The 15,997-nt window shown below is 56.5% G+C and overlaps 1 protein-coding gene across 1 annotated transcript in view; it reads left to right on the top strand.

Moving 5' to 3' along the window:
* Nucleotides 1–15,517, top strand: part of SULT4A1 (sulfotransferase family 4A member 1) — a 30,157-nt gene extending 14,640 nt beyond the window's left edge. The window contains exons 3-7 of the mRNA XM_019715040.2: nucleotides 1,011–1,091; nucleotides 1,699–1,825; nucleotides 5,833–5,927; nucleotides 11,047–11,185; nucleotides 14,061–15,517. Coding sequence (XP_019570599.2) covers nucleotides 1,011–1,091; nucleotides 1,699–1,825; nucleotides 5,833–5,927; nucleotides 11,047–11,185; nucleotides 14,061–14,173 — 555 coding nt within the window. The 3' untranslated portion in view covers nucleotides 14,174–15,517. The remainder of the gene's footprint in view (nucleotides 1–1,010; nucleotides 1,092–1,698; nucleotides 1,826–5,832; nucleotides 5,928–11,046; nucleotides 11,186–14,060) is intronic.
* The last annotated feature ends 480 nt before the right edge of the window (nucleotides 15,518–15,997 follow it).

The following is a 15,997-nucleotide window of genomic DNA, read 5'->3' as shown; positions in this document are numbered from 1 at the left end:
CCGTCGCTCACTCCATCTGTCGATCCGGGCGGGATGTGTTTGCATCAGGTATGTGGTGTCAAGAATGACATAAACCTTGTCCCAGGCCTGTCCATTCTACCCCTCAGATATAGCTGGAATTTCCCCTCTACTCTGCCCTCTGCCACCTCTTTTGTTCAGGCCTCAGTGCCTCGGTGGACCGCCTGTCCCTTCTCCCACTAGAGGAGCATTCTGGGCCACTGGTCTCACAAAGTCTAAGGTCCGGTGTGAGCCATTCTCGGCGCCCAGCCTCCTGTTGGCTCAGCTGCTCACGGCGCTTGTGCGTGGCCATGCGGCTTCAGCCGGGTGGGTTCATCAGTAGAGCTGCTCTGGGTGCTCACTGCGGGCGGGCACTGCTCTTGGCGCTGGAGTAGGGCCGAGAACCACGCTGATAACATTCACTGCGCCCCCAGAGCTGCATTCTAGTGAGGGCGACCAACGGACAGGAAAACAGGAGGTGTAGTAGTGACGTGGTGGCTCGTGCTAGGCAGGGAGCAAAGCGGGACTGGACGGGGCAGGCCTCTTGGTGGGGATGTCAGGCGAGGTCCTGAAAGAGTGGAGGAGCTGGCCCAGCTGGGGTGGGAGCCGTGGTGGCAGAATCCCGAACCCCGGCCACGTGGCCTGGCGCACGTTCCAGGAGTGGCAAGGCCTGTGTGTGAGGTGGTTGCCATAATCCAGCAGCCTGCCCGCCTTGGTCTTGTGCTTCTTCCGCTGCCCTTCCATGCCCGTCCTGGTGCTCTGCGCAGACCCCTGTGACCACGATAGGCTGACGGAGGCTGGGGTGCTCGAGGACGGGCTGTGTCTTGCTCGCTTCTGCCCCAGGGCCCAGCCTGGAGGGTGGCCATAGCTCAGGTGATGTTTGTCAAGCGGAGTGAGCCTCCGAGGAGTGAGGTCCTGAGCCTCCGAGACCCTCTCTGCCTGGCCCCCCGTTAGAAGGGTCCTGAGACCTGGGAGTCCTCTCTCGAGCGCCTCTCCCCTTGACCTTGCTGCAGGAACTCACATCTCCTCGCCTCATCAAAAGCCACCTCCCCTACCGCTTCCTGCCCTCGGATCTCCACAACGGCGATTCCAAGGTAATGCCCTGCTCCCTCCAAGTGGGTTCTTAACAAGTGCAAACACTGGTCTGTCACCCTCATCCGTTCCCAGCCACCCTAGGTGCAGTAAGACCCCTGATACAGGCTGTCTTTGAGCCTGTGACTCTAGCATTTTATCCGTGTTTCTAATCCAGGCTTTGCCTCAGTTGAACTTGGACTTGATCAGCCTAAGTCTGGCCTCTGTCTGTTGAAGGCCGAGTAGTCACAGCTGAATTTTCCTATTTTCTCAACTACATGACGTTTATGAAGCCCTTAATTCTTACCAACAGTATCAGGACCGGCATTTTTTGTCTTTTGCCGATTGTGAGGTGGTAGTGGAGGACAGAGGTATAATAATAAAACGCTCGGGGAATTGTCCTCGCAGATGCTGTTGTGGGGACAGGGTGCGTCTCCGCAGAGTGATAGTGAAAAAGCGCGTTTGGCCACGCGCACGTGGGACTGGCCTTGATGCCAGAAGCGAGGGCTCAGGGTACCTACGGTGTAGGAGAGCAGGTGTGGGTCTGTGAGCCTGCGCGCTGCCCGCCTGGGCGGAAGGCTCTGTGACTAAGCCCCGCCCTCCTGCCTGCCCTCTCTCCCCTCCCCACAGGTCATATACATGGCTCGGAACCCCAAGGACCTGGTCGTGTCCTATTACCAGTTCCACCGCTCCCTGCGGACCATGAGCTACAGAGGCACTTTCCAGGAGTTCTGCCGGAGGTTCATGAACGACAAGTGTAAGTGTGCCGGCCCGCGTGGACGTCACAATGGTGATGCTCACTGTTCACTGCACACCAGCATGTGCCGGTGCGTTACCCACACCCCAGTTCCTACGGCCGCTGCGCGTGTGGGCCTGCCTTGCCTTCCCGCTTGCGGGAGAAGCTGGGGCCGAGGGACGACAGGAAGGCTTGTCCGAGGTCGTAGCTCGGGCACAGCAGAGCGGGCATCCTACACCGATGCCCTTCTCTCACCACATTGTTGGGGTTCTGAGAAGCTCCCCATGACAAGCGTACCTCTTCCTCCCTGGATTCCGAACAGTGAAAGCGGAGGCCCAGATATCTGTTGTTGGTGACAGAGGCCAGCGTGGAGGCAGTGGCTTCGTGTGAGAGCCCCATGGGCCTTGAGCTGGACTTGAGGAACAGGCAGGCTTAGCCTCCAGCCCCAGGCCAGTGTGACCCAGGGCGGGGTACACTTTGGGAAGGCAGTGTTCTGTTCAGGAGGCTCATTCCAGGGGAGAAGGGTGAGCAGGGGCCCTTCCATGTCTCCCCTCCCCAGGGGAGGAGTGGCCGGCTCACACCTGTTGCGCTGGGCCCAGGGAGGAAGCCGCCGCGTGGCAGTGGTCGCACCTCCTCACTACACTTCTGTTCCCCTCGCCGAGGTGGCTCCCCATGGCTTTTCTGGGCACTTTTCTGGGACCGCAAGAGGCAGTTTAGAGTTTGCGTCCAGAAGAGTTTTGAAGCAGGTCATATCCGTACTTTAATTAAATCTGCTGAGATTATCGCATACTCAAGTCTGAAAATACACTTCCTGTTTTATTTCCCAATTCAAGTGCTCAGCCTCAATCCACTGTCCAGCCCAGTCAGGGCTCTGCAGTGAGATTATATGATGCAGTGGGCTAAAGTGCATGGCAGAAATCCAGGAACCAGTGCCGCAAATTTAAATGGAACTCTGGGCAGCTGAAGTGGAGCTGCCTCCTCAGCCTAGCTGAAGACCAGAACAGTCCTTGGGGAGGAGGGCCCCGGGGAGGAGGGCCCCGGGGAGGAGGCCCCACCCAGGCCCTTGCTCCCTGAGGCCCCTGGAGCCTGCTAAGCGCCCTCTGCCCAGCCTCCCTCCCTGCAGCCTGCCCAGGTCCCTCAGGCCTCCCGGGCGTTTGGAGGCAGCCACTCACGTTCGCAAAGTCACATTTTTAAGTCCGAGCATGTGCTCCTGTCTTTACAGAAGCACCACCTTGTGAGGATGATGCTGCCCCAAACAGCAGGTGTCCGAGTTCAAATGTCCACGTGGTGTAGGGCTTGAAGGTCTCTGCCTAGGCCTGAGCCGTTCCAATTATCCCAGTTCAGGCCTGCCCACATTTTGAAGGTCGCAGCACTGAAGTTCAAGGTCACTCACCCTCTCCGTGTTCCCACAAAGCCCTTCCACAGGTGTGCTGAGCTTCCCCACCTTGTTCCCTTCAGTCTCTGTTCCCAGCCCGTGTCCCATATCTCCGCTTGAAGGAGGCCACTTGTGTTCTCTGTCCAAGGTTCTGAATCATTTGAAAAATAAGATGCAGGGGGAACAGTGACGTGACACTTTTGCTAAGAGAGCAAGGTGGGAGGACCGGCTGATGGAACGGCATTTGGGTGATTTGGGTGTTGTGACTCACACTCTGGGGAGCAGGGAGGGGGGTGCCCAGGGCCATGGGCCCAGCTGGCAGGCGCCTTGTGGAGCAGACACTCTGCAGGCAGCACCACTCCCAGAGCGGGGCGACTGAGCTCTTCCTCTCCCAGTAATACGCTTGGGTAAGCACGTTGACGTCTCAGGAGCAGAGGGACTCAGGTGGAGAGGCAGGAGGTGCCCTGGCAGAGCCCCGTTCCCAGGATGGCACATCGGAGTGTGAAAAGCACCATCCCCACCAGCGAGGGCCACACCTTCCCTGCGCCTGCCAACCAGGGCTCAGCGAGTTGGGCACGTGCCATCCCCATCCCTGTCCCCGTGTGCGGTGACTGCTGTCCTCACTGCTCGCTGTGCTGTCAGCCGTGTGCCCGTGTGAGTGACCAGCGTCCTCACACCCTCCTGCTCCCCATGGCCCCCCTCCTGTCCACATCCACACAGCCCTAAGGCGTGCAGGGAACACGGGGGCTGTGGTGTGGAGCGTGGGCCCCTGTGTGTTTCTCCCTGGTGCGCAGCAGTGAGCGGGGATGGGCCAGGCTAGCCGTGAGGAGGGTGCCGAGGTCTGAGCTTCAGGGCCCAGCAGCTAGAACCCCTGCAGTGAGGACACCAAGCGGCCAGGACTTACCTAGCATGGTGTCAGAAGAAGGCCTTTTGCTGAATCCCTGTTCTTTTTGTTCCATTCACTTCTGCCCATTTGCCCCTCCCCTTCCAGAATCCCCACTTCATCCCTCATGAGGTGTGGAGCTGGGGCCTGGTTGGCCTAAGAGGGCCACCCCTCAGCAACGCCTCAGCTACCCAGACCCCTGATTGACACTGATCCTCTGGACCCCTGGCAAGCTGTGGGTCAGGCTGCTGCTCTGCTGCCACCTGCTGGCGAGATGGCAGACTGACGTTGGCGAACCAGGAGCAATAACCGTCCCCTGCCACTGCTGGGCTTCATTGTGCCTCAGCAGTACAAAGAGGACCCGTTATTGCGCCTTGCCCTGGCCTGGCCGCCCTCCCCCCCAGCCTTCCTCAGGTGCCACCAGAGTGAAAGAAGCACAGGCGCCCCCTGCAGGCCCTCCCAGGTGAAGAGCTGCACACGTGTGCTCTCAGCATCCAGCAGCCCTGGGGGGCACAGGCTCTGTTGTCACCCCACTGCTGCAGGAGGAGGCTCAGAAAGGTTCAGCGGCCTGCCCAGGTCACACAGCCAGTGCAGGATGTGAGAGGCCGGGCCGCCTCCGTCCCGAGCCCTTCTTCTCCAGGCCGCTCTCCTGCCATCCCTCCCGTCTGATGTTGTCACCGGGCGTTTGAACCCCGTTGCCGCCCTTCCCATCTCCTGCACCTTTAGGTCCCTTGCAGCTCTCTCTTTTATGCCGCCGCCTGCTTCCTGTCCTTGTTTGTCTCACCCTTACGATCCTTCAGGGTTTGTCCGGGTGAGTGCGCAGAGGGCCCTCCTGTGTCCCATGGCAACTCCTTCGTGTTGGTCACTCCATATCGTGGTTTCTAGTGTCCTTGGCGGGTCCCGCTAGGCTGGGAACGCCCCGAGCCCTAGACCTGGTGTTTGGGATGGGTGTGTGGGTGAGGGTGCACGCGGTGCGGCCAGCACACCCGGTGGTCCTATTAGGCAGCGGGACCCCGGCCCCATCACCACACAGGGTCCTTTGGCGGAGGCTGCCCTGTTCCACGTGGCAGCCCCGACGGAAGACTCCTGTAGGAACCCTCCCGGTGGGCGCATCTCAGTGTGACTAGGCCGTGAGAACCAGCAGCTTTATAAAGAAAGTAGAGAAGCAGCCCGGCCACGCTGCTCAGCCCCCTGCCCGTGTGACCCTCCCCCAGACCAGAGCCTGAGGAGTGTAGGGAACGCGGACAGCACGCGGCATGCTGCCTTCTGTCTCTGCGACTTCCGGGTTCTGCCTGGGGTTGTGCTGTGGCCCTTGGCCTGGCAGGGCCTGTGCTGGGATCTGCCTTAGCGCCTCTGTACCCCATCCCATCCCCACCAGCAAAACCCACAGGCCCTGTGTCCCACTTCCTCTGGGCGTCGTTCTCTTTCCAGTGACCACATTAAACACAGAAACTCATGGGCGCCAGGGACCATCCATGTCCTAGGTGAGCAGAGGCCTTCACCCCAACAGTCAGGTCTTCAGGGCATCTGGAAAGTGTGGGAGGGGACGGGCTGATGGCGGTTGGCCGGACAGAACTGCACAGAGAGCCAGGGGGTGTGGGACTTCGGAAGGGGCTCATCCGTGGGGTGCTCCCTGCCGATCTCAGAGCTGCTGCTTTTCTTCCTGAATCACAGCCCCTGGGCGGCAGGAGGGAGACAGGGTGTGAGGCCACCGCACAAAACACGTTTCCTCCTTGTGGCCGTGACTCACCTGTCCTCTTGTCTCCACAGTGGGCTACGGATCCTGGTTTGAGCACGTGCAGGAATTCTGGGAGCACCGCATGGACTCTAACGTGCTTTTCCTCAAGTATGAAGACATGCACCGGGTGAGTGCCGCGGAGGCAGCTGCCACGGGCATCGCACGGGGCTCTGGGCCGGGCGGCATGGCGGGCTGCAGGGACGCTGTCCTGACTGTCCTGCCCTCAGTTGGACTGGCCTCACTGCCACCCAGCACCCTCTCCGTACGCTGGTCACCAGCTCGGGGCCGAGGGCTGAGCTGGCAGAGTCGGAATTTCTCATCTCTCAGCTGTTTGCCTTTCAGGGTTGGTTCCCAAACAGCTGATGAACCTGTGGGTTTACCTGCTAATCGATTCCTGTAATGAATGTTTCTGAGTGTCTGCACGGAACGTGGAGAAGGAAACGGGTGTGAGATGGCTGTTGAATGACGGGCTGTGGCAGTGGAGCAGAGGAGCAGGACATGGCCTGCGCCCTGGAGAGCTCACTGTCGGGGCGGGGGGGGGGGGGGGTGACGTGTCACCTGTCAGGCACATCGTCACCACCCTGTCATCAGCACTTTCAAAGCCTTGCTGTAAGCCTGCCGAGTCGTTTGCAGTTCTTTGCCTGTGTGTTAGCGCACTTCATTCCACACGAGGGGCACCCTGGCTGCTGGGTGTGTCTGCAGCATCTAGAAAGGAATGTGCTGATGTTGCTCCTTTGTCACAAGGAACATAAAGCAGCCGTCCGCAACCCTCTCCCCGCGGCTTCTTTCCCTTTGCTCCGCTCCACGCGGCTGCCGAGCCCCTTAGAGTGGCTCCTACCCCAGACCTTCCCCAGCCAGGTTCGCACCCGCACCTCCACCCCAAGCTGCTCTGTCAGGGTTGCCCGTGACCTCCGTGTTGTTCCCACAGTGGTCCGTGGGCTTGGGTCCCATCTCTGTCTGCCTCCTCCTGGCAGCACGAGACAGGCATCAATCACCACTGTCCTGTGTCCGGGCTGCTCCCTTCTCCTTGACTTCCGCCAGCAGCTCTCATTTCCTTCCATCCGTGCGCCCTCCCCTGGTGACCACCCCAGGCCAGACGTACACCTTCAGGCTCGCTCTCCATCTGCCCCTTGGTGCCCACTTGGGTAGTAGGTAGAGACTGCAGGCTTAATGTGTGCAAAACAAATGGCAGCTCTCCTCCAAGCCTCCGCGCATTCTCCCGTCTAAGTTCAGGGCAGCCAGCTCCATCCTCCGTTGCTTGGACACAAGTCTTGAATCAGCCTCGACTTCTCTCTCTCACATCCTATGTCCGTTTTCCAAATCCTGTGGCTTGACCTTTAAAATCTGCCTCTCATCTGACCATTTCTCCCAGTTTTGCCCAGGCCCCTGGTCCAGGTCAACTTCTTTTCTGGCCTAGATCATGGCAGCCAGAGCCAAGCGGCCTCGAAGCTTCTTGCAGGCTGTGCCCTCGCCTGAAATGTTCTTTCCCCAGGTGCCCATGTGCTCACTCGCACTTCTTTCAGGTCTTTCTCCCTATAGTGACACCTTCCCAGACCCCACTTAAAATCGACGCCTCTCCCCCTCCCCAGCACACCCCTCTTCTTTATTTTTCCCCCACAGCGTTTATCATCATCTGACGTATTTTACTATGCGTTTCTTTATTTTACTTACTGTCTCCCAAACCAGAATAAACTCGTTCAGGGCTGGGTATTCTGTCTGTCATGTTCATGCACTTAAGTCAATGCCAGACACGTAAGAAACTCTCAGTGTTTGTTGAACGAATGAATGGCCTTCGAGGTAGAAGCTCTCCCCTCCTTTTTAAGAAACCAGAGGCGCGGGGGTTGAGGAGCTTGCCAGGCTATGCTTCTGTTGTGAGTACAGCCGGGCTCGGACCCTGGGCATCGTCCCCCCAGAGCCCGTGCCCGGTGGTGCAGCATCACCCACTGGAGGGCTGGAGCACAGGTAAAGGGACAGTCAGGGGAAAGATGTCTGGGCAGAGCTGGGAGGGTTGGTCTGTGCATGAGGGAGCTCGTGTTCAGTCGTGCCTGTGTCACTGCAGTGAGCAGACAAGGCTGCTGGTGACAGTGGCTGACAGCTGTACAAGCATTTTCTGCTGCACAGCAGCCAGCAGCCAGGTGGGAGCCCTGGTGGGGAGGAGGCCGTCTGGGAGCTGAACCGAGAGTGGGGTGGTGATGAAGGCAGGAGGTGGGGGCAGTGAGGCCTCCACTTCATGGCCTACATGCAGGAGAATTCTAGGTGGATTCAAGACCTTCATTTTCACTTGCATATGTGTAACCACCACCCAGATCAAGATTTAAACATTCCAGCTCGTTCTAGCTGACACCCCGCTTTCCAGAGATAGCCACCGTTCTGACCTCTGTCACTACAGACCACGTCTGCTGGGTTGGAGCCGCCCATCAATGGAGTCACATGGCGTGTACTTCGTGGCTGGCTCCTTTTGCTCAGCGTAGTATTTGGGAGACTCACCTGAGCTGGTTTGTTCTTTTTCGTTTCTGTGTAGTTCAGAGGCAGCACTATGGCACAGGGTATTCCCCTCTCAGTGGGAAGTGCTGCTCTCCATTTCGGGGTAGTTTTGAATAAGTGCCTCAGTGACCATGTGCATTCTTAATTCATGGGGCGTATACGGGAGTAGGTGCTTGGTCCGCTGTTTGTGATTCTGCCGGCCTGTGACATGGCAGTGCCCAGCCATGCGTGGGTGCGGGAGGAAGAAGCCCCTTGGCCATCCAGCTGTGCACACACCTGCAGGGGCCAGGCGGGGCTGGCAGGTTCTTCCTGGAACGTCAGTTAGCTCACCCGTGAGTAACTTAACTATTTTTAATGTTAAACCACAAGGGGACAGAAGGCAAAGTTTACATGAACTTCAAAGCAAAAAGACACACTTTTAATTTTAAGCCTGGCGACTCTGGACTCTGCCCCATGCCCTTAGAGCGGAGTGGTCATCCTTCTCTGCTTTAATGGTCTCTGTGTAAAGGTCAAGACCGGCTGCCATGCCGGCCTGTCGCAGCCGGGACTCGAGGTCCTGCTCAAGGCCGTCTGATGACTCAGTGGCCTCCCTCCCTCCCTACGGCAGTCGGAGTTTAGCTTCTATAATAACTGGCAAGTGTAGATTCTTGTTTTCAGAAACCTCAATAATGCTGTGGCATATCTTTAATAGAGATTAAGTGACTATCCATCACATTTTTAGGAATTCACGTTATTTACATTTTGATCTAAAAAACGAAGGCTGAGTGAACGTCATTGGTCCCCAGGAGTGTGGACCAGGCCTGGCACGTTCTCATCTCTTCTCATCTCAGTGTTTGAGATTCACACTTAGCACTTGAATTGTCACCACCTCATACGTCCACGTGGGGGTTCCCACACCCCCGCCTTCCGTCTCACCCCCTCACCGTGGCTGCCCCAGTCTAGCACCCCATGAATCCTGCAGTAGCCCCTGCGAGTGGTTCTCACCGGCCACAGGTGGGGAGCCCCTGACTGACTGGATGGCAGGGAGGAGTCAGCAGTGGGGACACCGCCTGCTGGCACAGTGTGGTTTCGTAACCCTGTGCAGCCCTGTCGTGTGCAGCCAGTGCACGTGGATAGATGTGCCTTCCTCTCCGAGTGGGTGTTACACCAGTGGCCCAGTTAGGACTCTGTCAGCTGCTCCAGCAGTCTGTGGTGATGGGCCAACTGCGTCCCTCTCTTGTGTCCCTTCTGAGGGCCAGGTGTCATAAATCGCTGTCATTCTTTGTTACCTTTTAAACAGAAATATCAAGTGGCAGAGCAAGTGAGAGGTGCTGTTTTTATTCCTTTGTTCATCTGACAGCTTTTGCACACCTGACACCCCCCCCCCTCCGCCCCCAGCTAAGCCCTGTGCTCAGCCCCACAGGAGCCCCTGGTGGGGAAGCAGCGGGAGGGCAGGACTAGAATCAGGGTGATGACCGTGGCGGCTCAGAGCAGAGCTGACACTTCAACCAGCTTACACAGAACTTTCCTTAAGGTTTGGAAAATGTTGTAGGAAGGACGTTAAACAGGTTCCTTCACTGTAGGCCTTCTCAGAGGCAGTCCGTAGGATGCTCCTTTTCTTTTATAAACCTGCACGAGATGAAACAACCTCCAGCGTTTTCCTAATGTGACCCAGACACTGCAGCATTTGGGGACTGCCTGTGACAGCTCAGGGTTCTGGGCAGAATGCTTGGCGACCCACGGATTGAGAATATGAGGTGCCTTGGTGTACACAGTAAGTCCTCAGTGAACGATGTCTATACGTTCTGCAATTTTGAGTGAAACGATGACGTACCGTATAACGACACCAGTTTTAGCACAGGCTTATTGATATAAATAGGAGTTAGTTTCCCATGGAATCTCATCAATGTGATAATGAAACAAAATGGAATGAGAGGATGTTATTTGAGGACCTGCTATATTCCCAGGGAGAGAGTGGTGGCAGTGGGGAGGGGCTGTGTGGCGAGCAGGTGGGCGTGGCGAGATGGAGGGCGTGGCGAGCAGGTGGGCGTGGCGAGCAGGTGGGCGTGGCGAGATGGAGGGTGGGCGGAGCGGGCGGGCGTGGCCTGCCCCGGGACTGTTGGGTCACGTCAGTAGGCTCCTGCTGTTAGGTAGGAGTGGTGGAGTGATGGGGCCCCAAGTCGACCTTACCTCAGCCCGCGTGCCAAGTATAGGTGAATCTTGCTTCAGACCCAGCCAGCTCCTCCTGCTGGGCGAGGGGGGCAGCCCTGGGGCGCATCTGGGGTCCCCAGGGGCCTCCTTGCTCTCCCAAGTGCCAGTCTCCATTCCAGTTGACGGATGGGAGAAAGGGGAAGAAGAGAGTGAGCTGCTCTTGCTCGGTTCGCACTTGACACAGTTCGAGGTGGATTTTTTAAAAAATTAATATTGGGGTGACAATAGTTAATAAAATGACATAGGTTTCAAGTGTACAATTCTGTAATCGACTTGGATTTTTACTTTTTGCTACTGTTTTAAAATGACCGCAAGTATATTAAACTCATGTCTGCTTCCAGATTCCCTGGAGGACCTGGGTTTCAATTCCAGATGTGCCCGTTGAGAGCTGAGTGCCCTTGGGCCATTTCCTAACCTCTGGATTTTATTTCCAGACAAGGCCCCTCCCAGGAGTGTGTCCGAACTCAGTGAGGCGATGTACACACAGCACCTCATGGTGTCCAGCCCAGAGTCTGCAGTCAGAAAGGCATCGCCTCTGACGGGTTCCCCTGCCCTCTGCTCTTGTCTTCTAGGACCTGGTGATGATGGTGGAGCAGCTGGCCAGATTCCTGGGGGTGTCCTGTGACAAGGCCCAGCTGGAGTCCCTGACTGAGCATTGCCACCAGCTGGTAGACCAGTGCTGCAATGCTGAGGCCCTGCCTGTGGGCCGGGGTATGCGCCCCTGCCCATCCCTGCCCCCCTCCTCTGCCTCGGCCCAGGGCCCAGTCCCCTCCCTGCCGGTGTCCGTGGCCCCCCACATCCGTGTTCTGCCCTGTGTCTCATTTCTCCAGAGCACTCTGCTCTGCGGGGGGCCAGAAGGCTTCTGGAAGCTGGGCCTGTTCACTCTCCTGCTGCTGTGTGTTGTAACCCAGCAAATGGTGTGTTAGTTTACAGGAGTGACGCCCTGCCTGCCGGAATGTTTCAGGCTTTGTGGGCAAGATGTTTTCAAGCAGGCGTCTTCCCAGATGGCCCCACAGAGCAGAACCCAGGGATGGGTTTGGGGCTGTGGAATTTCGAAGCTCACAGCTACAGATGGATTCCTCAGGCTTCAGCTGGCTTGTGGGAGTTAAATGACATGGGTGGGACCACCCCCATGTGGGGAGGTGCTATTTCCTGTATTCACCTGAGGGGTGCTGGCTGCACAGGTACCCTGCCCCCCAGGGAGGAGGGTGTGAGCAGAAAGCACAGGCCTCCCTCAGGCTGGCCCTGGAGCTGCTGCTTGGGCATGAGCAGTGTGAGGTGGGGAAGGTGCTCCTGGCAGGCAGGAATCCACTCCATTTCCGGTGGGGCTGCCCTCCTTGTCCTCAGAGGCTGCTTGGTTGTGGGGCGCTCAGGTGTTAGGCCCCCTGAGCCCCGAGGGGTGGCCATGACCATGTAAGCCACCCTCTTGGTAAGAGTGAGTTGCCTCTGACACCTGGTGGTGTAGACCTGCAGCTGGTTCCCAGCTGTGTGAATCTGGAGCTTTCCCAGGCAACCAGAATGCAGGAGGGGGGCCCAGAGATGGGGAGGGGGTGTTCTGCAGTCCATCTCAGACACACAGGGAGCTACCTGGGTGGTGACAGAAGGGCAGGGCCCCCATCACAGCTGCTCTGCGTCCTGGGGGAGTGCCTTCCGTCAGGCCTCTGACTTAGACAAGCACTTCCTCCTCTGAAAGGGGCTGATGGCCGCTGTGTGGCTAACAGGGCTGTTCTGAAGGTCAAGTGCACAGTTCCTTCCCGTAAAAGCAGGGCGGTCAACTCTTCCAGGAAGAAAACTGAAACCAAAATACCTTGCAATTTATTTCCTGGCTGCATCCTCACAAATGTTTATGATTTAAAATTTATTTGGTCTTTTTTAGTTTTGCTTTTGCTGTGTTTTGTTATCCTTGGGTGTGACCTCCTCCCAAATACCCCTTTTGGTTCATTTGTGTGGTAAAGAAGTGTTGAGAGCATACTGCGTGCCATATGCTCCTTCTGAGGTGTTGCTTTGTCATTGTTTACCTTGGTTTTGCTTTATTTCAGTTCTTTGATTTTGTTTTCTTTTAGCACATTGCCTCTTTGCTCGGAAGACCTCCCTGCGTTGCTGAAAGTGCAGGGGCTGGAGTAGCCAGCTGCATTGCTTAAATTTGATTCATGTCACAGCATAAATTGCACTGTCTTGATTCCAAATCCTAAACCAGGTGGGTGACTCCTTTGATGAGCTCTCAGCTGCCTCAGTTGAGAAAAATAATCATGGAAAAATATATTTATAGTCTGGTTGGTCTAGAAGCTCCTAATTTTGTCCCTTAGGTATCATTAGCGGGGAGCAGGAACAATTTCTCTTGGTTTTTTTCCTCTCCAACACTGACATCATTTTTATTACTGAAGAGAAAATCCTTGTCATGTTGGATATATTAGCTCAGCATCTGCAGGGTGGCAATTTCATACCCGAGGTCCTGCCAGGACAAGGGTGACTGTTAATAACAGCACTAATGAGGGTGTTTGCAGGAGACGGCAGAGGTCTGATCTCAGAGATGCTGCCGACAGAGAATGCAGAGCCAGCGTTTCGGTCCCCCAAGGCCGTTACTGAAAAGCATCCTGATGGCACTCCAGCGCTGGGGTGGGGTGGGGGGCTGATACCGGTCCAGGTGATGGGTTCCCAGCTCTCAGAGCTGGGAGGTGGCGTCCCCACTTCTGACATCTTCGGCAGGGGTATTTGACCAGACCAACTGAAGATTCTGTAGTTAACAGGAAAGTGGGTGGGGTCAGAAGTTTGGGGGCCACGTTGCGCTCGCTCTCCTTTTCCCCAAGCCCCCATAAATGAGCCGTAGCCCCGGGCCTACACATCAGCCTGCAGGCTCTGGGCTCCTGCACATCTGCCCTGCCGGCTCTGGTTTTCTGACTGGCCTCCCTGAGCTGCAGCCATGGTGGAGCCGCTGACGGCCGCCCCTGACTTTCTTGGTGTTGAGTCGAGTTGTTCTTGCTGCTGCACACGCTTGGCATCAAGTCACAAAAGCTAGTTGATACTGCGACTGCTTCATTCCTCCCGAGGTTGCACAGGCAGGCTTCGCTCCCCCCTCCCCTGGTCAGGCAGCTTCCTGCTTGCCATGAAATGTTCTGCCTTTTCGGGTGATTTTTTTTGCCTTTCAAATTCTCTAGAAGCACATGCTGCCTCGGTTGAGCTGTTGAGCGTGAGTATGTGGGGTCATGGACGTCCCAACTCCACATGGTGCCTGGCAGTGGATCCATTCCACAGACACTGTCCACCCTCCGGGTATTGAGAATCACCGCTCTGTGCCTGGGTGCTGGGGTCCAGCAGTGAACAGGGGCAAAGGTCGTCCTTGCAGCCTTGGCTCTGCACATGTGTGGTGCTGGGCTTCCCGAGTGGGACAGGACACCAGGACGACAGACTTAGGGAAGCGGGTTCAGCTCATCTGTAGTTCAGAGGGCCTGTTCTGCCCCCGTAGGCCACGTTCAGAGGGTCCAGGAATGGATCTGCAAGGTTCCAGATCCATTTCCAAGGCTCCCTCTGGTCGGGCGGCGGGCCTGACAGCACCCCAATTCAGCAAGTCTTGTGGCTTGTGTTTCAGGGAGAGTCGGGCTGTGGAAGGACATCTTCACCGTCTCCATGAACGAGAAGTTTGACCTGGTGTATAAACAGAAGATGGGGAAGTGCGACCTCACGTTTGACTTTTATTTATAAGAACAGCCACGCAAACCTGCATGCTCACAGTCCCCAGACGCCGCTAGCTACAAGTCCCGTAGGCACTCATCTGTTACTCGCCGGACAAGCTCCAGAAGCGCTGTGACTGTGGCGGGGAGGGGAGAGCGGAGGGATTGGAGGACGTGGGTGGCTTCCGTCCCTGCCGCTGCGCCGCCTTTGGAGCTTGAAGTCTCTACATGTCTGATTACAAACAACGATTGCAGTTCTGCTGGCCGGTACCCTAAATACAAAGTCTGTAACATATGCAACTAGAATGTCTGCCTTCTACAACCCCACATTATTTATTGTATTTTATAGAGCTTTTCACTGGAAATCTAAATAAATGTCAGTAAACCAAATAAAAGCGCATTTCCGAGGGGACTCAGGAGCGAGCCATACCCGAATGGTGGAAGGGTCTCAGGGCTGACGCTTTATGTTTGTAGTTTTCTTCTGTAAGGCACAGCCATTCAGTGCTCACCTGGTTCTGAGAGGAAGGTGACGACACGGATGAGTGGGGGGTGGGGGGAGACTGTCAGAAGGATGGAGTTCATTCTTTGTAACCTCCGTGAAATAAAGCAGAAGCTGTTCACTAGGGCATTTTCAGAAGGGATGGAACATTCCGTGAAGAAACCTGTTCATGTAGCAACTGGAGACTCTGCCTCGGAGATACGAGTGCACTTGCAGCTTGAGTTCTCAGCCCACGGGCTGGCTTCTGTTCCCCGAGTGGAAGTCTGCTCATGCCGCGAGCGCTCGCTGGCCAGTGTTCAGGTGGTCCTGTCTGTACCTGAGGCATGCAGCCACACGAGCACCATCCTGCAGGTTTCACTCAGAAGGTTGGCCATTCCGCCTTTGTCTCTGTGCCCTGCACCTCAGTGTATCTGGGGAAGCAGAGGTGGTGTCTGTTGCACCCCCCCCACCACCACCACCTGCGTCATTCTCTGGCCCACGTTTGTCTGGAGAAGTGGACGGCCAGGTGAGCAGCTTGTACGCGTGTTGCTACCGTGGTGGGACTGGGGTGGTCTCAGGTATTTATGTGGCTGGGAAGTGCCCAGAGTGGTGGTCAGATGGGTCACTGCTGTGTAAGGGGTCTGTTCTGTGTCGCATCTTTGAAAAGGTGCAGACACGCACTCGTGTTTTATCTGTGAAGGGGAGCAGCTAGGACAGGGCAGGTGGCATGTGGTGTGGCGTGGTGGGCTGGGCAGCCCCTTCCCTGTGTATCCATGAGGGGGCAGCCTTCTGTGAAATTTCTTTTCTATTTTTCTATTTTTAGTACTGAATGGTTGTTACTGAGCACGCGGGATGCTTCTGAATTTGCTTGCCTCTTTAATAAAGACACGTCCCATGCCTTGTGTCGAGCGTGTGCTGATGGGTGGGGGGTCCCACGTGGTCCCAGCACTCAGGGCAGCGTGACTGTGAGCCCTGCTGATGCCCCAACGCTGGGGCTGACGCTCGGGGTCACAGGCCCGTGTTGGGCTGGGCTGTTTCACTCGGATGCGAACATACCACGGGTTGACTTCGCCTCACTATTTGTCCATCACCTTTGATACCTTCCGTAAGCTGGAATGAAAGGAAGTGGGGGTGGGGGAGAAGAGGAAAGCGAGGGGGAGACTTCAGGGATACAGGTGTCTCGGGCCTCTGCCTCGGGGGGTCCCCATTGTCAGGGTGGCAGAAATTACGCTTCACTGTGAAGTCCAAAGTCCATCTTCCCCATTCCTTGTGGAAGGAGAGTCCAAGACATCGTTTTATCTGAAAAAGCTTGGGCTGCCTGGAAAATCCTGACAGTTTTCCAACAGACTAGTTCCTTCAGGTCTGAGGTGAAATTCC

This window comes from Rhinolophus sinicus, linkage group LG02 (genome assembly GCF_036562045.2).
Source record: "Rhinolophus sinicus isolate RSC01 linkage group LG02, ASM3656204v1, whole genome shotgun sequence".
Taxonomy (NCBI): Eukaryota; Metazoa; Chordata; class Mammalia; order Chiroptera; family Rhinolophidae; genus Rhinolophus; species Rhinolophus sinicus.
Note: the sequence above shows the minus strand (reverse complement) of the source record. Positions and strands in the feature narration are given on the sequence as shown.